The 23,643-nt window shown below is 41.3% G+C and overlaps 1 protein-coding gene across 1 annotated transcript in view; it reads right to left on the bottom strand.

Annotated features, from left to right (window-relative positions):
* The window catches only part of LOC120995609 (T-cell receptor-associated transmembrane adapter 1), a 59,152-nt gene extending 36,115 nt beyond the window's left edge, over positions 1 to 23,037 (bottom strand). The window contains exons 1-3 of the mRNA XM_040424916.1: positions 23,024 to 23,037; positions 22,918 to 22,948; positions 5,096 to 5,194 (exon numbers count right to left, since the gene is read on the bottom strand). Coding sequence (XP_040280850.1) covers positions 5,096 to 5,194; positions 22,918 to 22,933 — 115 coding nt within the window. The 5' untranslated portion in view covers positions 22,934 to 22,948; positions 23,024 to 23,037. The remainder of the gene's footprint in view (positions 1 to 5,095; positions 5,195 to 22,917; positions 22,949 to 23,023) is intronic.
* Between the last annotated feature and the right edge of the window lie 606 nt (positions 23,038 to 23,643).

The raw sequence follows: 23,643 nt of genomic DNA, 5'->3' as shown, positions 1-23,643 counted from the left end.
CTCCCTTGCCCTGCGCTGGCAGCCCTAAGGAGAGCCCGGTTTGTCACCGGAATTTACAGAAAATGCCTTTGCCCTGCACGATTCAGCGCAGGGCAAAGCAAAGCATCGGAGCATGAACTGCTCTGATGCTCAAGTCAGGGGGGCTGCCTGGGTGAAAATGGACATATGTCCGAGTTCAGCTCTTAACCCGGAAAACCCCTTTAACCTGCTCACCGTCATAATTACAAGCCGCCCCATTCACGTCTATGGGACAGCTCGCTCCTATACACTTAAATAGGAAGGAGCCATACATGCACATAGCAGTGTAGTGTATGCAGATTTCCCCTGCAGATTTTTGGGCAGATTGTGTTTCCATAGAAGATTTCTTTTTACTCTTATCTGAACAAAAGTAGCAAAGTTCGCTTAACAATTGCTCTTGGCTACACTGTAAGGCCTCTTGCACACGACCGTATGCCCTCCGAGACATACGGTCCGTGAGCGGGCTATATGTCTCAGAGCGGCATTGATCGTGCGCACAGGAGTACACAACATCATAGATTACAATGATGCTGTGCACGTTGGGCCGCCCGTGGGACTATTGTCCCGCACTCATAAGATCATATGAGTGCGGGACAATAGCCCAGCGGGCGGCCCAACGTGCACAGCATCATTGTAATCTATGATGCTGTGTACTCCTGTGCGCACAATCAATGCCGCTCCGGGACATATGGCCCGCTCACGGACCGTATGTCTCGGAGGGCATACGGTCGTGTGCAAGAAGATTAAGTAACATGTATCATTGTATGTGACCATCCAGGGTGATGCCACATTTGCAAGCTTTATGATGCAGTTGTTTTAAGCCAAAATCAGGAGTGGATTATAAAAGAAGAGAATTTATAAAAGAAATACAAGTTCTACTTATAGATTTATATGTGTACATTCATAGGCAGACATAGACCATTCAGTTAGATTGTGTCAAAAGAGAGAAGATATGTGGTTTGGGCACCACACCACAGTAAGTCCACTTTAACGGGGTTGGCCAGTGGCGACTTTGTTACATGTTATGCTTATTAACATATATTATGGCCAGCTTCTGTAATCTTGTGGTGTTTGAATCCATGTCTCTTTTTTTTTTTGGGCCTTTGGCTGCTCCTGTATGAAGTGTACGTGCATTGTGTTGGCAGCGCTGGCCCCTCTTATAGACGTCATTCAAAATGGTTCCTCTCCCAAACCCCCATCTTCACGGCTGTGCGTGCTCCTCCTATCTGCTCTAATGTGCAGACTCCATGTCCAGAGTGCTGCGCCTGCACTGTTGAAGTTTTTTATGCCGCAGATGTCCCCCTACTATCTATCTCGCCCGGCTTCAGACTGGAGCGTGCGCACTGGCATTCGGTACTCCAGTGCTCTTTCCTATTCAGCACCTGTGGATCATTATCCTCTTCTTTATATTGCTTGCAAATGTGATTGTACTGCGCAGGGAAAAGGAGATGCCGGAAATCGTTGCCTGCACAGTACAACCGCATTGGCCAGCATCATAAAGAAGAGGATAGACCCACAGGTGCTGAATAGGAGCGAGCACTAGAGCAGATAGGAGCAGCGCATTAGAGCAGATAGGGGGAGCACGCACAGACGTGAAGATGGGGGTTTGGGACAGGAACCATTTTGAATGACATCTATAAGAGGGGTCAGCGCTGTAGCCCCAGCCGAAAAGAGGCCAAAAAAAGACAGGGATGCAAACCACAGGATAAGGTTCCATTCACACATCCGTAATAATGGGTCCGCATCCATTCCGCATACGGGTGCGGACCCATTCATTCTCTATGGGGACGGAATGGATGCAGAGAGCACACTATGTGCTGCCCGCATACGCATTTCCATAGCACGCCGCCGATCTTCCAGTCCGCGGCTCCCGAAAAAAATAGAACATGTTAATATTAGCCATTTTCTATTATAGTGCCGGCGATGTGCGGACCACAAAATGCGGAATGCACATTGCCGGTGTCCGTGTTTTGCAGATCTGTGGATCTGTGGATCCGCAAAACACATACGGATGTGTGAATGGACTCTAACAGAAGCTGCCCCAGAATATACAGTATGTAAGTAAGCTCTGCATGTAACAAAGTTGCCAACTCTTTTAATTCCTCTTGACCTTAAAGGGATATTACAGTTGTTAAAAGTAATTACCTATCCAGTATTAGATCAGTGGGGGTTATACCGCTGGGACCCTCACCAATCACAAAAACGGGTACTCCGTACCCTCCAAAATAAACACAGCATCAGATCGAGCAGGCAAACTGCCGCTGCATTCAACTCTACTGGAGTTCTTAAGACAACTGAGTATGGTGCTCAGCTATTTGAGGAACTCCCATAGAAATAAATGGAGCGGAAGTTCGGATGCCTGACCTGGTGCTCTATTCATTGAGGGAGCCCCAGCAATTGTTATTACCGCCTATCTTCTGGATAGGGGATAACTTTTAACAAGCTGAATACACCTGTAATCCAATAGAAATGTTGTGGAAGGACGTGAAGCGAGCAGTTCATGGGAGGAAACCCTAACAGAATTGAAACTACAGTTGCAAGAAAAAGTATGTGAACCCTTTGGAATGATATGGATTTCTGCACAAATTGGTCATAAAATGTGATCTGATCTTCGTCTAAGTCACAACAATAGACAATCACAGTCTGCTTAAACTAATAACACACAAAGAATTAAATGTTACCATGTTTTTATTGAACACACCATGTAAACATTCACAGTGCAGGTGGAAAAAGTATGTGAACCCCTAGACTAATGACATCTCCAAGAGCTAATTGGAGTGAGGTGTCAGCCAACTGTAGTCCAATCAATGAGATGAGATTGGAGGTGTTGGTTACAGCTGCCCTGCCCTATAAAAAAAACACACACCAGTTCTGGGTTTGCTTTTCCCAAGAAGCATTCCCTGATGTGAATGATGCCTCGCACAAAAGAGCTCTCAGAAGACCTACGATTAAGAATTGTTGACTTGCAAAAAGCTGGAAAGGGTTATAAAAGTATCTCCAAAAGCCTTGCTGCTCATCAGTCCACGTTAAGACAAATTGTCTATAAATGAAGAAAGTTCAGCACTGCTGCTACTCTCCCTAGGAGTGGCCCTCCTGTAAAGATGACTGCAAGAGCACAGCGCAGACTGCTCAATGAGGTGAAGAAGAATCCTAGAGTGTCAGCTAAAGACTAACAAAAGTCTCTGGCATATGCTAACATCCCTGTTAGTAATTCTACGATACATAAAACACTCAACAAGAATGGATTTAATGGGAGGATACCACAGAGGAACCCACTGCTGTCCAAAAAAAATTGCTGCACGTTTACAGTTTGCACAAGAGCACCTGGATGTTCCACAGCAGTACTGGCAAAATATTCTGTGGACAGTTGAAACCAAAGTTGAGTTATTTGGAAGAAACACACAACACTATGTGTGGAGAAAAAGAGGCACAGCACACCAACATCAAAACCTCATCCCAACTGTGAAGTATGGTGGTGGGGGCATCATGGTTAGGGGCTGCTTTGCTGCATCAGGGCCTGGACGGATTGCTATCATCAAAGGAAAAATTAATTCCCAAGTTTATCAAGACATTTTGCATGAGAACTTAAGGCCATCTATTCACCAGCTGAAGCTCAACAGAAGATGGGTGTTGCAACAGGACAACGACCCAAAGCATAGAACTAAATCAACAACAGAATGGCTTAAACAGAAGAAAATACGCCTTCTGGAGTAGCCAAGTCAGAGTCCTGACCTCAATATGATTGAGATGCTGTGGCATGACCTCAAGAAAGCAATTCGCACCAGACATCCCAAGAATATTGCTGAACTGAAACAGTTCTGTAAAGAGGAATAGTCAAGAATTACTCCTGACCATTGTGCACATCTGATCTGCAACTACAGGAAACGTTTGGTTAAAGTTATTGCTGCCAAAGGAGGTTTAACCAGTTATTAAATCCAAGGGTTCACATACCTTTTCCACCTGCACTGTGAATTTTTACATGGTGTGCTTAATAAAAACATGGTAACATTTAATTCTTTGTGTGTTATTAGTTTAAGCAGACTGTGATTGTCTATTGCTGTGACTTAGATTAAGATCAGATCACATTTTATGACCAATTTGTGCAGAAATTCATATAATTCCAAAGGGTTCACATACTTTTTCTTGCAACTGTATTTAAGGATGAATGAGCTAAAGTTCCTCCAAGCCAATATGCAGGACTAATCAACAATTACCGGAAATGTTTTGTTGCAGTTATTGCCACGCAAGGGGTCACAACGGATACTGAAAGCAAATATTCACATACTTTTGCCACTCACAGAAGTATGATATTGGATAATTCTTCTCAATAAATTAATGATCATGTCTAATATTTTGACTTATTTGTTTGATTTGGTTATCTTGATCAACTTTTAGGACTTTGAAAAACTGATGTTGTTTTGGGTCAGATTTATGCAAAAATTTAGAAATTTCTAAAGGGCTCACAAATGTTCATGAACCACTGTATGTGACTGTAAACAGCCCGCAAATACAGAACAAGAGGCAGTAATGGCAAATGCTGTGCCAGTACTGCGGATCTCCTCACAAGAACAGCTATAGGAGGAGGTGGGAAAAGGAGGAAGCAGCATGGATGAACTGTGAGCTGTCTCCTCATTCAGAACAGACCTTCAGCAGGAGGCGTTACAGCACTAGTTATATTGTAAGTGCAGGAGCAACTTGGGAGCAGCTGTAATCAGCTGTGGCACTGCAGATAAAATAAAAACTGCCGGACCATATCGGGAGCACTGCTTCTCCCCAGTTCTGCAAACAAGCTGTAATTTTAGCAACCTGTTTGGCAGAACCAGGGAGAACCAGCTGGATCCTACCCATCAACATAATAACTCTCATGGCTGATAATTTGTATCTAGTCTACACATATCTTAAAGAAGTAATCTAGACTGGATACAATTGTATACAAAGTATTAGGTCTGTACATCTCTTCAGCCTCTGGATGTTTATAAATATTTTCAGATGCACTGACAGCAAATAAAAATCTGGAAAATTGTGAGAAAGTACAGTGTAATACATTGTCTAAAGTAAATGTCAAATAAAGACTTACCTTTTCTGTGTTTTTTTGCACACTGTGCAATATTAATCATTAACGATAATATGAAAGCCAATGAAATTATCACCAGTGGCACCAGCAGCTCCACACATGCTAAAGATACAAATAAAATGGTACTTGGTTATGTTTACATTGTTGTTATTTGTCCTAAGTGAGTCTATTAATCTAATCTCTATCCAGGGCTACATGGACACTTGTATATATGCAGCATCATACTGGCCCACCAGAGTACTAGAGGATCCTCAGGTGGCCAAGGCTCTGATACCATAGTGGGCCCCAAAGGTCTGGAGAAAAAAAAAATTTGAGCCTTTGAAGCCAATAACTTACCACTATGATCTATTTCTATCAAATTAAACCTATTACATTTCATTGATTATATGGGGGTTGGGCCCCGTGAATAATTTCCTCTGGTGGTCCCAAGGAATCCCAGTCCGACTCTGTATATATGACATGTTTATCAGTTCTCAGTCTCATTACTGAGTTGTTTCACTCCAAAGTTGCACAAACTGCAGCCAAAGTTATTTGGTAACCATACTCTGAGCTGTAATAGGACACCCATATACCGCTGTGGGGCTCTACTGTACTTCCATATTTCTATAAGAAAGCATGCAGATGCAATAGTATGACTATATATGAATAAACTTATAACAATAGGCTCATGCAAACATTTGTATTATGGCTCCATTTTATAGAGAGCTGTTTCTATAGAGATCCATGAGGCCTCTCCAACAGAAATTATGGCATGTTTTATGGGATGGGAAGTTTTTTACGCAAAAAACTTTTCAGAGACCCAAAAGTCCTCTTTAAGGACTATTGTGTGTGACAGCAGCAATATATATTTTTAGCGCATCCTGCGCTGAATACCATGTAATAGGCTGCTGTGGACAGTTAAATTATTCGTGCCACATCTCCTGTGTAAAATGTGCGCATCCCTAAAATATCAGTGACATCCAGTGCACTTTTTCCGTAGACTATGTCCGCTGCAGACAGTTAAATTATTCGCGCCATATCTCCTGTTTAAAGTGTGCGCATCCCTAAAATATTAGTACTTCCAGTGTACTTTTTCTGTAGACACTGTGAACAGTGACATTTCCTGTGGTACCTGTCCTGTATAACGTTTCCTCATCACAAATACCTTTGCAAAAAAATTTTGCATACACTTCCAAATCTTACGCTACTGTACGTGTGACATACAGTACAGACCAAAAGTTTGGACACACCTTCTCATTAAAAGAGTTTTCTTTATTTTCATGACTATGAAAATTGTAGATTTACACTGAAGGCATCAAAACTATGAATTAACACATGTGGAATTATATACATCACAAACAAGTGTGAAACAACTGAAAATATGTCATAATCTAGGTTCTTCAAAGTAGCCACCTTTTGCTTTGATTACTGCTTTGCACACTCTTGGCATTCTCTTGAAAGCTGAGCGAGGACAGCAGTACAAAGGGGGAGGGATCTGCAGCACCGCAACAAGCTGGAAGAGGCAGTGGGGTGCCAAAAGGGAGAAGGCGGCCACACCAAACAGGTCCGCAACTGTTCTACGGAGCACCCCCTTGCGGAAATCTCCCTTGCCAAGGGGTAGATGTTCCGCGTAGTATGGAACTTTTTTGAGGAAAGTACGGATGACAAAAGAATAGTAGTTTGCAACCTGTGCCATGCGAAAATGAGCCGGGGCGTGAACACTAGCAACCTCACCACCACCAGCATGATCAGCCACATAGCATCCAAGCACCGTAATAAGTGGGACGAATGCCTGGGTCCACAATCTTTGTCTGCGGGTCACACCACTGCCTTCTCTTTACCTGAGTTATGTGCTAGCCAATCCCCTGTCGAAGGCACAGGTTCGCCCTGCACCTGGACCATCGCAAGCCCCATCAGCGACCACATCCACTTCCGTGTCCCAGCGCAGCGTCCAAATGTCCTTACCCCAGACATTTGAACGCTAGCAAAAATACCCAGCCACCCACCCACAGGCCATAGCACTAAATGTGCAGCATTCCAAATTACTGGCCCTGGAAATGTTGCCATTTAGGCTTGTGGACACTGAGGCCTTCCACAGCCTAATGTCGGCTGCCGTCCCGCGTTACGCGGTCCCCAGCCACCACTATTTTTCAAGTTGTGTCGTGCCTGCCTCTCACCAACATGTGTCCCGTAACATCTCACACGTGCCCTGACCAACGCAGTTACTGGGAAGGTCCACTTAACCACAGACACATGAACATGTGCTTTCATCCAGGGATGCTACACTTCCCTGACGGCACACTGGGTGAATGTTGTAGAGGCCGGGAGCGAGTCGTACCCTGGGATGGCACAGGTGCTACCGACCACAAGGATTGTGGACCCTACGTCGATCAGGATTTCTGCCAGAACCTACGTTAGTGGCTCCAAACCCCACTTCTCCGCCTCCACTTCCACCTCTCAATTATCCTCTTGCATCACCAGTCAGTCATCAGTCGGTAGCTGGAAGCAGTGTAGCACTGCAGTGGGGAAACGGCAACAGGCCGTGCTGAAGCTGACAGTTGACGAATCCGCACCAAACGCGAGTGTGAAAGTAGCCTAACAAATTAAGCAGTGTGGTGTGTTGCAAATGCCACAAGCTGGGCACAGCATATTGGGAACTGAAATGCCATATCTGTGGAAAAATTTAAATTTTCATTTTGCATCGTCCCCTACTTATTTATTTATACAAAATACCTGGGGTGTCAAAATACTCGCTACAACCCTTCTTAAATAATTTCCAGGCCGTAGTTTCCAAAATGGAGTCACTTCTCAGAGGTTCCATTTATTATTTCACCCCAGAGCCTCTAAATTTTTCAGCACAATCTGCAGTAATCACCACATTGGGCCTCAATATGTGCTTGGTGCTCTTTTACTCCTGAGCCCTATCATATGTTGAGTCAAAAGATTGGGGTCACATGTAGGAAATATAGCATAATAATAAGAGGGCTTACATTTGATGCACATGATGGGCACAAAATATTGGGCACTGAATTGTCATATCTGTAGAAAAATTGCAATTTTAACTTTGCACAATTTGCTGTGCATTCATTTTTGCAAAACACCTGTGGGGTCAAAAGCTTCATTACACCCCATAATAAATACCTTGAAGGGTGAAGTTTACAAAATGAGGTCATTTCTTAGGCTCCTTGCAGACGAGCATGTCCGGATTAGGTCCGGATGCGTCCCGGTGCATTGCGGCAAACCCGTGCGAGTAGGTACGGAATTGCAGTCAGTTTTGACTGCGATTGCGTTCCTATGTTCAGTTTTAATCGCGCGGGTGCAATGTGTTTTGCACGCGCGTGATAAAAAACTGACTGTGGTACCCAGACCCGAACTTCTTCACAGAAGTTCAGGTTTGGGTTAGTTGTAGTGTAGATTGTATTATTTCCCCTTATAACTAGTGATGTCGCGAACATAAAATTTTCAGTTCGCGAACAGCGAACGCGAGCTTCCGCAAATGTTCGCGAACTGGCGAACCGGGCGAACCGCCATAGACTTCAATAGACAGGCGAATTTTAAAACCCACAGGGACTCTTTCTGGCCACAATAGTGATGAGAAAGTTGTTTCAAGGGGTCTAACACCTGGACTGTGGCATGCCGGAGGGGGATCTATGGCAAAACTCCCATGGAAAATTACGTAGTGGACGCAGAGTCGGGTTTTAATCCATAAAGGGCATAAATCAACTAACATTCCTAAATTGTTTGGAATAACGTGCTTTAAAACATCCAGTGTGTGTATACGATCAGGTATGATGTTGGCACTGGCAGTGGGCACACTACAGTCAGTGGAAGAGGGCCTGACACACTGACTGGCAGCAGGCAAGCAACTGAATTTAGACTACTGTCTAAAAATTAAATGCCTTATTTATCGGCAAGCTACTGTGCCACCCGGTATCAGTGGTTGGCACTGGCAGTGGGCACACTACAGTCAGTGGAAGCGGGCCTGACACACACTGGCAGCAGGCAAGCAACTGAAATTACACTAAAGTGTAAAAATTAAATGCCTTATTTATCGGCAAGCTACTGTGCCACCCGGTATGAGTGGTTGGCACTGGCAGTGGGCACACTACAGTCAGTGGAAGAGGGCCTGACACACACTGGCAGCAGGCAAGCAACTGAATTTAGACTACTGTCTAAAAATTAAATGCCTTATTTATCGGCAAGCTACTGTGCCACCCGGTATCAGTGGTTGGCACTGGCAGTGGGCACACTACAGTCAGTGGAAGCGGGCCTGACACACACTGGCAGCAGGCAAGCAACTGAATTTAGACTACTGTCTAAAAATTAAATGCCTTATTTATCGGCAAGCTACTGTGCCACCCGGTATCAGTGGTTGGCACTGGCAGTGGGCACACTACAGTCAGTTGAAGTCGGCCTGACACACACTAGCAGCAGGCAAGCAGCTGAAATTACACTAAAGTGTAAAAATTAAATGCCTTTTTTATGCAAAGTCCTGTGCCAGCCGGTATGAGTGGTGGGCACTGGCAGTGGGCACACTACAGTCAGTGGAAGTCAGCCTGACACACACTGGCAGGCAACTAACCTTAGATTAAAGTGTAAAAATTAAGTGCCTTTTTTTAAGCAAAGTCCTGTGCCACACGGAATGACAGGGGTGAGCACTGGCAGTGGGCACACTACAGTCTGTGGGCCTGCAGCTCCTCACACACAGGCAGGCCAGGCAACTGCAATATGTATATAAAGGAAAAAAAAAAAGCAGACTAATGTTGCAGCCCTAAAAAGGGCTTTTTGGGGTGCTGTCAGGACGCTGTCCTTACAGCAGAGATCAGATGAGTCTTTCAGGACTGGAGTGGACACTGAATTCACTAGCCTAGCTATCGATTTCCCAATTAAATCAGCAGCAGTTACAGTCTCCCTCCTCTCACTAAGACTGCAGCTTCAGAATGAATCTAAAATGGATGCTGTGCAGGAGGTGGGAGGGTCTGGGAGGGAGGGTATGCTGCTGATTGGCTGGAATGTGTCTGCTGACTGTGAGGTACAGGGTCAAAGTTTGCTCAATGATGATGTATAGGGGGCGGACCGAACATCGCATGTGTTCGCCCGGCAGAGGCGAACGCGAACAAGCTATGTTCGCCGGGAACTGTTCGCCGTCGGATAGTTCGGGCCATCTCTACTTATAACATGGTTATAAGGGAAAATAATAACATTCTGAATACAGAATGCATAGCACAATAGGGCTTGAGGGGTTAAAAAAATAAATTTAACTCACCTTAATCCACTTGTTCACGCATCCGGCATCTCTTCTGTCTTGTTCTGTGAGGAATAGGACCTTTAATGACGTCACTATGCTCATCACATGGTCCGTCACATGATCCATCACTATGGTGATGGATCATGTGACGGACCATGTGATGAACGTAGTGACGTCATCAAAGGTCCTATTCTTCACAAAAGAAGACAGAAGAGATGACGGCTGCGCGAACAAGTGGATTAAGATGAGTTAAATTTTTATTTATTTTTTTAACCCCTCAAGCCCTATTATACTATGCATTCTGTATTCAGAATGCTATTATTTTCCCTTATAATATCCCGATCGTCTCCTAGCAACCGTGCGTGAAAATCACACTGCATCCGCACTTGCTTGCGGATGCTTGCGATTTTCACGCAACCCCATTCATTTCTATGGGGCCTGCGTTACGTGAAAAACGCACAAAGAGGAGTATGCTGAGATTTTCATGCAACGCACAAGGGATGTGTGAAAATGACCGCTCATGTGCACAGCCCCATAGAAATGAATGGGTCCGGATTCAGTGCGGGTGCAATGCGTTCACCTCATGCATTGCACCCGTGCAGAAATCTCGCCCGTGTGAAAGGGGCCTTAGGGGTTCTATTTATTATTTATTTGTCAGCACAAGATGCGTAAATCACCACATTGGGCCTCAAATGCACATGATGCTCTTTTACTCCTAAGTCCTGTTGTATGTCCAGGCAAAAGATTAGCGACACATATCGGATGTTTCTACAACCAGAAAGCACAGCACAATAATAAGAGGGCTTGCTTTTCACACTGGCACATGATGGGCGCAACATATTAAGCACAGAAATAGCATATCTGTGGAAAATTTTAAATTTTTACTTTTCACCATTTGCTGTGCATTAATTGTTGCTCACTACACATCTTGGCAAATTATGTGACAGGTATGCATTTTAACTTGGGGTCACTTAATTGGGGTTCCTTTTTGTTTTTTTACTTCAATGCAGAACATCTATAGTTGTCAACCGGTGCTATATAAATCACCAAACTAGACCTTCTGAACCCAACACTGACCACATAGGTCCTATTGCTGTACGCAGAAAAATGTTACAAAATTTAGGGTGCATTTTCTGCTATTGCCACTTGTGAAACTGAAAAGTCTGTTTCCAAATCAACATTTTATTTGAAGAAATGAATTTTTTCATTTTCATAAATAAGTGCTTGTAAAAATTTTTAAAAAGCCTGCGGGGTAAAGTACTCACTAAACCCCTCAATAAATTCCTTGAGGAGTGTAGTTTCCAAAATGGGATTGTTTCTTAGAAGTTTCCACTGTATAGTTACCTCAGGGTCCCTTCTAATGTAACACGGCAACTAAAAACCATTCCAGCAACATCTGCCCTCCAAAAACCATATGGCGCTCCTTGCCTTTTGAGTCCTGCAGTGTGCCTAAACAGCAGTTTATTACCATATATGAGGTGTTTCCATATTCAGCAGAAAATAGGTAATACATTGAGGGGTGATTTTCTCCTGTTACCCCTTGAAAAATGTAAAACTTTGGGCCTAAACCTATTTTATTGTAAAACAAATCTGTATTTTTTTAATTTTCACAGCCTAGTGTTTTTAAATTCTATAAGACGCCTGTTGGGTCACAGTGCTCACTACACCCCTTGATAAAATTCTTGGGGGCTTTAGTTTCCAAAATGGGGGTCTTCTTTTGGGTTTCCATTGTAGGGCCAAATGAGACATGGTGCTCAAAAAGCATTCTAGCAAAATGTGCCCTTCAAAAACCATAAGGCGCTCCATTCCTTCCTGTGCCCTGCTGTCCCCAGACATATGGGGTGTTTCTGTAAACTGCAAAATGAGAGTAGTAAATATTGAGGTTTGATTTGCTGTTTACCCTTACTGTGTTGCAGGAAAATTGATCACAATGGAAATTTGGCAAAAAAAATATAATAATTTCACCTCCATTTTGTTTTAATTTCTGTGGAACACCTAAATGGTTTTTAAACACAGTTTCTGAAATCAGTTTTGAATAATTTTAGGGGTGCATTTTATGAAATGAGGTAATTTATGGTTGGTTTCTATTATGTAAGCCCCTGAAAGTGAATTCAGAACTGGTCTTTTAAAAAAGTTGATTTTGAAAGTTTTCTTGAAAATGTTAAATATTGCTTCTAAAATTCTAAGCCTTTTAACATCCGAAAAATGACATTTGAAAAAATGATTACAACATAAAGTAGACATATTTTAAATGTTAAATAATAACTATTTTGTGAAGTGCCACTATAAGCAGAGAAATTCATTTTTAGAAAATTGCAAATTTTGCACACATTTCTGCAAATTTAGAATTTTCCTTAATAAATAAAGATAAAACATATCGACCCAAATTTACCACTAACTTGTAGTATGATATGTCACACACAAAAAAATCTCAGAATCACTTGAATAAGTAAATGCATGTTATTGCCATATAAAGTGAAACAGAATTGCAAAAATAGGCTCAAATGTGATTTCATATGAACTAGTGGTCATTTTCATCAAGTTGGAAAACATTCTAAAAGAAAACATAATAAAATGTAGAATAAGGTCACTTCCTGCAGAATCCTTCAGAACAAGAATAAAAATATAAATACAAGACAGCACAAACTATTTCAATTAACCCCTTCCCAACATCCGCTGTGCATGTACATGTGTCATAGCTAGCTGGGGCCTGTTGTTTCACACAGCAGACACCCAGGGCTAATGTCTTCAATTGGCGGTAATGCCGATCATAGACATTTAACCCCTCAGATGCCGTGGTCAAATGTGAGCTGAGATCGGGGAAGGCGTTCTGTTGAAGTAATAAGCCGGAACTTGTACTAGGCTTCTAAGCTTATTACTGGCCTGCAGGCAGCAGCACTGAATTGGGAATATACTGATCTTTGTATATACCGATGTTGCAATGGATAAAATTCCATTTCTTTATACAAATTGCAATCTAATGATTGCATGTTGAGGTCCACCTGTGGGCCTAAAAAAAGTTTTATAAAGTTTTTAAAAACATATAAATATATAAAAAGTATAAAAATTTAAGTCACCCCCCCTTCTCCAAAAAAGTTAAATAAAAATCTATAAATAATAATAAAAAATAACATAATAGGAATTGCTATGTCTGAAAACAGCTGTACTATTAAAATATATAAAAAAGAAATTGCGTAATGATGAAAAAATCTATATGGCCGATTTGCAGTTTTTTAATTATTTCACCTCCCACAATAAAGTGATCTAAAAGTCATACACACCCTGGCTGACATGATGACGTAGGTGTGGCTGCGTCGTGTCCTCCACCCTCTCCCTCTGCCTCGCCACACCACGCTTGGTCTTGCTTCCCAGCTGGAGCGGCTCCTAACTGCTGAAGGAGTTGCACGCCACCCGAGCTTGATGGGTACCTGCGGGGGTGTCATGACCTGAAATACAGATCCCTGATTGGTGCTTCTGGACGGACGATGCACTCGTCCCTCTCTGGCTTTCGCTGGCTTTCTCTGCCGTCTCTTGAAGAAGGTTTGAATGCATTGGAAGCATTCCTACTCCTGTCTCCATGTTTAAGCCACTTCTCCTTCGCTTGCTGTATGTGCCTCCTCCGTCCTTCTGTTGATAACCAGCTACCAGCTACTGATTGCCTCCTCTCCTCTATGGTCTTCCCTGCTATGGTGTTTTTTCATTCTGCTACTGGACCCGTGTTGGTGCTGCCCTAGATGAACTTCTGCTGTATCATTGACCAATATAATCAAGACTGGTGAGATCTGCCCATAGTGGCCCTATTTTATTTTATTTTTTCTGTGGCTTTTTCCTTTTTTTGCGTGTTCATGTTCCCCCCTTTCTTTCCGTGTTTTTCTCTGAGAAATATGATATAGTGAATGAGATAAGAGAAACTCTCCCTGATTAAGACGGAAAATTGGCGCTGTGGACTTGTTAAAGTGGAAAAAAGTGATGGAAAAAAAAAAGAAGAAGAAGAAGGGAAGAAAGAAAGGGGGGAAAAAGAGGAAGGGGGAAAGAGAAGAAAGAAAAAAAAACAGAAGAGAGAAAGGAAGAAAAGAAAAAAGAAATAAAAAATAGAAAGGCAAAGGGAAAATAAAAAGAGTGAAAGGAAGAAAAAATAGAAAAAATGGGGCCTAAGCAAAATAGGCGATCAGCAGACTATTCTAAAATGGGACAGAAGCCTCTTGAATCGTCGAAAAATGATCCGTTTTTGAAATCTCCTAATGTAATCACAAGAGCAGGTCAAAAAGGGGTGCAAGATCCTAGTGTTAGGCCCCTTTCACATGGGCGAGTATTCCGCGCGGATGCGATGCGTGAGTTGAACGCATTGCACCCGCACTGAATACCGACCCATTCATTTCTATGGGGCTGTTCACATGAGCGGTAATTTTCACGCATCACTTGTGCGTTGCGTGAAAATCGCAGCATGCTCTATATTCTGCTTTTTTCACGCAACGCAGGCCCCATAGAAGTGAATGGGGTTGCGTGAAAATCGCAAGCATCCGCAAGCAAGTGCGGATGAGGTGCGATTTTCACGCACGGTTGCTAGGAGACGATCGGGATGGAGACATGATCCATCACATGATCTTTTACCATGGTGATGAATCATGTGATGGATCATGTGATGACCGGAGTGACGTCAACACAGGTCCTTTACCCAGGTCCTGAAGAAAGAAGACAGAAGGAGATGCCGGCTCCGCGGTCAAGTGGATTAAGGTGAGTTAAATTTTTTTATTTATTTTTTTAACCCTCCAGCTCTATTTGACTACGCATTCTGTATTCAGAATGCTATTATTTTCCCTTATAACCATGTTATAAGGGACAATAATACAATCTACAGAACACTGATCCCAAGCCCGAACTTCTATGAAGAAGTTCGGGTTTGGGTACCAAACATGCGTGATTTTTCTCACACGAGTGCAAAACGCATTACAATATTTTGCACTCGCGCGGAAAAATCGCGGGTGTTCCCGCAACGCACCCGCACATTTTCCCGCAACGCCCGTGTGAAAGAGGCCTTAAAGAAAATGCTGGATCTAGAGTGAATGGTGGTTGATTTTTTCCAGGATGAAGGGGCGGAGAGAGAGTATGCAGAGGATTTGCCTACTGTTGAACTCTCCCCATTGAAAGAAATCGCGTCTGCGGTAAAAAAAAAAAAGGAGAATCAATACAAGATATCTCAACGCAGCTTGGGGCAATTCAATCTGATGTGATCCTCATAAGGGATAATGTATCAAAGACACGGGACAGAGTTACAACTATAGAAAAATCAGTGGGGGTCTTGGAAAATGAAGCTAAAATATCTAAAACTGAAATCTCCACTCTGAGAATGGATGTTAACATGATAAAAAAAGTTGTGGATTTGGAGGAGATGTAATGTGATAATCCTAGGCTTACCTAGGCTTACCTGAAGGTAAAGAAGAAGAAAAATCCTGCGAAAATGATACAGACCTTAATTCTGGAAAAAATTGTAAAGGAACATTTTTTGCCATTGTTCTTGGTGGAAAGAGAACACCAGGTTCCAGGGGGTAAACCAATGGAAGGCAGCCATGGGTACTTCTGGTGAAGATTCTTGTCTCACGAGACAGGGATATGATTTGGAGAAGGACCAGGGAGTGCCCCTCTATCTTGTTCAATGGGAGTAAATTGTCCTTTTTTCCTGATTTTTCTAAAGAGATTCAAGAAAGGAAACGGCTGCAAGAAAGGGACATTAAGTACTCATTTGTTTATCCAGCAAAAGATAATTTTCAATGGAGAAACAAATTTTTTTACACCGTGTGACAGATTGGCTGGATCAGAATAATATTTAAGCAGTTGTTTTTTATATGCTTTCTTGTGGTGGTGGTGGTGGGGTTGAAAGAGGGGGGAGGGGTGGTCTTAGTTGAGAGATCTGGTGCAGTAATGTGGCGGATCAAGAGGTTGGGGGGGGAATGGGATGGATTGCGATGTGTCTCCTAGAAGCAGGGGATGGGGGGTGGAGATAGGGATTTGTTGTTTTTTGGGAATCTAATGGTTGATTTGATGTCGATTAAAATTTTAACTTGAAAAAGACAGGTGGTTTCTGATTTGGTCTAGAGACACTTACCAGCGATTGTTTGCCTAGTGGAGACCCATTTCACTGAGGAGACAGCTATACGGTTCGGTAGAGGATGGGCCCTGCAGACTTATCATTCCACTTTTTCCAGTTATTCCAGAGGAGTGACAGTTTTAATTCACAAGAGAATTGATTTGGTCTGCGAGGCATCGTCTATTGACAATCAGGGGAAATTATTTTCCTTTATTGAAAGCTTGTTGGAAGATTTTGTATTTTGGCCTTTATTTATATTCCTCCACCTTTCTCTCTCTATGTACTTAATTGGTTGCTAACATTTATGGATCAATGGCCTTTGCTGATGTATAAGTGTGTTTAGGGAAGGGGAAAAGAGCGTCTTCTTGTGTAAGCAAATCTGGAAATTCCATGTCTAGGATAAATCTGGCTTTGATAAATAAAAATCATCTTAGTTGTATAAAGCGGATGAAATATGTACATCGGATGATGTACCATACTCGCTGGAGGTATCTATGACAGATAAAAAATATAGGGCAAGACCCCTATTTAGACTAAATCCCCATTGGATAGCCATAATGGATAATTATAAAATGATGGAACAGGAGATTGTCCATTTTTGGGATTCGAATTTTAACTTGCCAAAAATTCAATTAGTATGGGATGCATTCAAGTCCTTTATGAGGGGGTTATTTATTAGCAACATTTCTAATTTAAGAAGAAGAAAATAGGAAAAGCATGCAGAATGCAAGCCAGGACTATTCCGCTTTCTTATTGGACAAGGCCCAGCAGAGGCTTTTTTTTAAGGGACAAAAATATTTTGCTGAATCGGGCTGTCCAGGGAAATTGTTGGCTAGGGTGATCTCGAATCAGGATTCAAAAAAAGAGATAGTAACCATTTTAAGTTTAATCTAAGTTTAGTTTCTCACTATTTTAATCACGTTTTGGTTCAATTTAACATTCTACATAATAGAATCTATGTCATGCCAGTATGGCTCAATAAATGTGGGTTAATAAATACTTCTAATTGTCCATGGTGTGCTTCACCTAGGGCTGATTATTTGCATATGTTCTGGTTTTGTCCAGAACTAAAAGAATATTGGGGGGCAGTTGATAACTATATTACCCAAAAATTGAAAGTAGCTATTTCTTTTAGGGTGGAATACTGGATTTTGGGTGACCTCTCTAAGATAAATTGCCATAAATATAAAAAGATTCTTCTGATAAAAATAATGTTCTTGGCAAGACTCTTGGCTACATGGGTCTGGTTTTTACAAAATATTCCAAATCTGGTTATATGGTTAAACTTGGTCAATAAGACTAAAAGATATGAGAAGGTGCTATATAAACAAAGAAATATAGAGGAAAAATGGACTAGGATATTGGGTGTGTGGAAATTTTTCTATTCCTGGCCTTAACTCCTCCTCTTTATGGAGTCGCATCGCAAAGGGAGGGAGGGAGGGTATTATGGGGGTGGGTTTAAAAGGGAGAAAAGTTATAATGATTTTGATATGGATTTGTATGGAAACTAATTGTTTGATTTTTAATTTAAAAAATAAAATAAAATAAAAAGTCATACACACCCCACAATAATATCAATAAAATCAATAAAAACAGTTTATAAAAAAAAAAAACTGTTCCGCAAAAATGAGTCCTCACAAAGCCCTGTAGACACAACTATTAAAAACGATATAGGGGTCAGAATATGGCAATGAAAAGAAGAGAAAAAAAATTCCCCCCAAAAAAAATTTCTGTACTAAAACACAAGAAAAACTATATAACTATGGCATTGCCATAATTGTACTGGCCTAGAGAATGAAGGGAACAGGTCAGTTTTTCAAAAAACCCATAAAACTGGCTGAATTGCATTTTTTTCAATTGCACTACATTTGGATTTTTTTTTCCAGCTTCTCACTAGATCTTATGCAATATTAAATGGTGCATTAGAAAGTACAACTTGTCCCACAAAGAAAACGAGCTCTCATAGGGCTACGTGAATGGAAAAATTAAAAGTTATGGTTCTGGGAATGCAGGGAGTGGAAAATGGAAATGTAAAATTGTCACATCAGGAAGGGTTAATATAATAAGAAGTTATTTGCAAAGAGATCAAAATTTGAGTAATAGTAACATTCACATAGTCTGTCTATTATGCAATGCCTGGTTTATTCCCCCTCACTGCCTGTATAATGCCTCTAATGGTCCCTAAAAAATAAACAAACTGAAGAACTTTCTTTCCTAAGGTCCCTTTGGCTGATTATAATGCTAATTGTTTGGAAGGTTCATACAAACGCTTATTCCTGATAATTGGCCCCTTTTAAAGGTGTTATTAATCACCCAATGGGCCTGTTCAATAAGTGAAAGCATCATTGATGCAGACACCAAAATCATCTCTGTTTGGCACCAGATCGTCCTGTGTAAACAGTGATCCGCTGCACAGATATAAAGCATCTGCATGCGGACAAGTGATCGCAGTTGAGAGGAGTGCAGAACAGATGATTGCTGTATGTAAATGCAGCTTTTACCTCCTCTGACAAGAAGGCAATTATCAGGAACAAACAGTCCTTTCCTGGTTATTGCCTGCAAAGTCTGTCCATGTAAAGGGGCCTCGACAGATCAGATTAATAAATCATTTTCACCAGATCTTGAATAACTGGAATACATTTGTATCTCCTTACATCACCTCAGCCATTTCTACCACTTCCTAATTGTTATTCTAATGCCGTCAAATCCTGATAATAGATGCTCTTTAAAATGTTTTAAGGTATTTACTATCTACTAAATTCTTTGTTCCTTTTCTACTGCAATGGAAACAGAATAAAATAAGGTTACAAAAACCACTGTTGTTACATGTAATCTCTCTTGTTCCAGATGACATATGATCCAGATAGATCAAAGAAAACCATGCCCGAAAACAGATGTTACATCATGTTTTTTTTCTATGGGTTGGCGCTGTAGAAAAAAATATAACATGGGCGTAACAAAAAATTTAAGAAGTGAAAAATATGTTTCAGAAATGAATGAAGACAAGTCTAAATGTACTGTAGATCTCAATACCAGTAAAGTGATAAGTTTAGGAAAAGTTTGACTTCAAACAAGTTGTCTGTAAAGATTATGCTCATTTATCGGTTACAGCATAATGTAATAAATAGCCATGTGACCGCTTATACTGACAGTACGAAACTCAGCTTCAGTTTCAAAAACTGTCCTGAATGACCTATATGTCACATAGAACTTATAGATTTCCTTAAGCTACCCATACACATTAGATAACAGTTGTCCAAAACCAATGATGTTGCCACCCAGGATCTCCAACACAATGTAATGTGCATGGGGATCTCCCAACTCTGACCTGAGGGCAGATGTTAGGGGGGGAAATAGATGAGGATTTCAACATGCCAACTTTTTTTTCCAACAGGAGGGGATAACCTGCTGCTACAGGGCTCTGACAGCGGCTTATATCCCTCTACTACTAAAAAAATCTCATGCTCTGCAGGCATGTATGTTTATGGGGGAGTCAGAAGGCATACCTGTCAGTCGAGAGCTATATCAAGTGTGTGAAGAACTTCAGATATTTCTGACCTAGGATTCTATAAAATCTGTTATGTATCATAATAATGTTGGATTTAAAACAAAATAAAAAAAAACTGGCACATTAACATAATTTATATGTATAGTATTATGCTGCCGGATAACACAATCTTATTCATATGTCCGCCTTTTGAGCAGTCCCTATTTTCCCCCTTTGCTCTGCAAATTATGTCATTATGTTATATCTACACATCATGGATAGATCATGGAATTGATAAAGTTACTATATGGTTCCAGAAAGTGTCTGTGTCCTATGTACATAATAACATGGATAATATCTCAGTATATATGGCTAATAGGTGATTATGTTTGTACTCTATATTTTAGTTTGCTGTAATTTTTTAAAATCTATTGAAGAGTATGGTCATGCATGAACAAGTAAGATTTTCACACAATAAACTTAAGGGTACAACCACATGGTATGGTCGTGTCGAGTGATGAGCGAAGTATTGAAAAATTTGACTTGGCTGCTAGCGATAGTGTCATCTGGCAGCAATATTACAGTGTAAAATAAAACAAAATTAATAAAATCATACTTACCGTCATCCATTTGATTGCGAACAGCTGCCCGCTGCCATCTTGATTGAAGGTTCCACGCGAAATCTCGTGTTCGGTGGCATATGACATCACCACGCCAGCTGACGTGATGACGTCATATGTCACCTCACGCGGGATTTTGTGCGGGATCTTCGATCAAGATGGCGGTGGCCGGCTCTTCTCACTCCAACAGATAAGATAAGTAAGATTTATTTATTTTTACCGCCATTCAGAGAAAATCTATTCGTTATAACAAAGCACAAAGAAATTTTGCTTTGCGGTGAATCAATTTTTCCCTAAAATTCAGATCAAATTGCACTTCGTGGACTTTGATTCACTCAACACTAATCGTGTCACTGCTGCAGTCGAGTACAGTGAGGCCAAAAGGGCTGCAGCAGGCTCTAATTATACGAATGAAGACTGCACTGTTCAGAGGCTCTGTGTTGTTAATGGCAGCATGGCATCTTCAATAACACATCTCCAGTAACAATTCAGACTGAACAGTCTTCACTAGTTTAATTAAAACCCATTGCAGCCCTTTCGGCCACACTTTATTGTAACCCAGCATGGCCACATCACAACTATGACATGACCGCTCCATGTGGTCGTAACCTGAATGTCATCTATAAGTAAGCATGCAATATATAGAATAATTATGAGATGTACAACAGTCTACGTTCCACCTACAGTACTTCTTACATGAGCTACCAGATAACACACTAGCTGTCTGGAGGCCGTACATATTAGACGTAGTTGGAAGAAGCGCAGTTGAGCGAAACGGCCGTCGCTACAGTCTAGCGTTCTGAGACATGTGTGTCCGCCCCAGCCCTATGTATGTTTGTACCTCTATGGAGGAATAAAGAAGAAACTTCTGACAGTGGCGAGTGCCGTCTACTTTTATCTTCTACAATCAGGAGTTACACATTAGACTAAGGTTTGGCTGGCCATTTAATGTGCATATTAGATGTTTGGCCAAAGTTTGTTCAGCAGTGGCTTATTCCCCTCTACCAATTGAGAACACATGCAGGCTACTTTCACACTGGCGTTTCTAGGTCCACTTGTGAGATCCATTTCAGGGCTCTCACAAGCGGCCTAAAATGGATCAGTTCAGCCCCAGTGCATTCTGAATGGATAAGGATCCGTTCAGAATGCATCAATTTGGCTGCGTTTGGTCTCCGTTGCGCTTTTTAGACGTCACTAAAACGCAGCTTGCAGCGTTTTGGTGTCCGTCTGACTATGCGGAGCCTAACAGATCAGTCTAAACTTACAATGTAAGTCAATGGAGATGGATCCGTTTTTCACTAACATAATATGGTGTGATTGAAAACGGATCCATCCCCCATTGACTTTCAATGTAAGTCAAGACGGATCCGTTTTGACTTAGACTTTTTTTTTTAATGAATAATGCAACCGGATCCGTTATTAATGGATACAAGTGTTTGCATTATTGGTGCGGATACATCTGTGCAGATACAAGACGGATCTGCACAAAACGCGAGAGTGAAAGTAGCCTAAGAGGAATAGCTGTCGGCCAAACAAGTTCCATTGATAAAATAGTTTTGGTCTGAAAGCATTCTTATCTCGTCTCAGTTTTTGTCATTTTTATGAGGATTTGAATAAAGATAATTTTCTATGGGAGATCCAGTGCCTTGAAATGTATGTACATTCGTATCTCTGGAAGTATTCATTTACAGATATTAGATTCCAAATCTAGTTTAAATTATGTTGAAAGATAGGAAACTTACTATACTGTATAGTAGCTGTAAAATGTTATAAATATCATAAAAGTGTGTTTGGTTCATTGGGTGAAATCAAAGCAATACATGTGTTAAAATAAAATACTGTAATATTAGTTTTATTTGTAATTAAAGAATATTAGGTTTGGGTTTCCTAAATCTATAAAGGAAAGGTAACTAGTAACTACCACATAGAAATAACAGGTTGGACTACAGTCAGAGGCTTAACTAGAAATTCCTAGGCACCTATGCAAAATCTGTATCAGACCCCCAACTATCTTGCCCCATACTGGTGTCCTGCCATGTAGCAGAGTGGCCATAAGGCTCCCTTCAGGTACCAGGGCCTAGGTGCAACTGCTACTTCTGCACGGTGCACCCCCTATAACCAGCACTCTGCTATGTAACTATGTAGCACAGAAGGGTTGCAGTGCAGTTGCAATGTTTTCTATTTTAGGGGCAACCAGGAATACTGTAGAACCTACAAAGAGATTTTTGTAATACCTGTCTTCTAGTAATGATATATAACAAACTCCGTAATCACATTGTGCGGGTTTTACAGTAGATATTTTTTTAATTCGGACGATACAACAATTGAGAACTAAAAATAAATAAAAAAACACATGTAGTAAAACAATCATACATGTAGTAAATCTCTTTATCAATAAGCACATACCTGTCAGTGCTGGCATTGCTGCAGATGCTTTCTGCTGAGTAAAAGGAAACACTACAATGAGGTATAGTTCTGGCACTGATAAGTATGCTTATTTGGGGCATCCTACCTTTTGTGCCGTCCTCAAACAGGAAGCAAGATGCATAAAGATAGTAAGTGAACTATATAATACAACATGTTGCAAATGTGTCTACTTCATCATTGTGATGGCATGATGAAGGTGCATGACAAAAGGAATGTGTTATAAACTGTTTTGTGCAGCCATCATTCTTGCTATATACCAAATGTACAATAACATGCACATTTTATTATTAGTATGGGCCTAATGTAATCCATGGCTTTCACTTTATGTATATATATGTCTACATGATGAGAAAGTATGCCCTGTGTCATAAAAGGACATATCCTGTGTAAAGCCCAATAGAGTTCCACACTAGTTTACACATCAAAGAGCAGTCTCGGGCTGGGGTGCTTAGGGTCCACCACTAAAATTCAGTCTAGGGGCCCACTGTACATACAAATATTACCAGCTCACAGGCAGCAGCAAGACACTATAAGATGATTAATTATTGGGTCTCTGCAGTGACTTTGATAAGGCAGGTCCCTGGGGAAAGAGTATACCACCACCTGAACCATTTATAAAAAAGAACTAGGTAGTCTGTCAAGTGTCAACCCCTTCACCCGGGAGGGTTTTTCGTGTTTGCATTTTCTTTCTCATTCACTGCCTTT

This window comes from Bufo bufo, chromosome 3 (genome assembly GCF_905171765.1).
Source record: "Bufo bufo chromosome 3, aBufBuf1.1, whole genome shotgun sequence".
In the NCBI taxonomy this organism is placed as follows: domain Eukaryota; kingdom Metazoa; phylum Chordata; class Amphibia; order Anura; family Bufonidae; genus Bufo; species Bufo bufo.
Note: the sequence above shows the minus strand (reverse complement) of the source record. Positions and strands in the feature narration are given on the sequence as shown.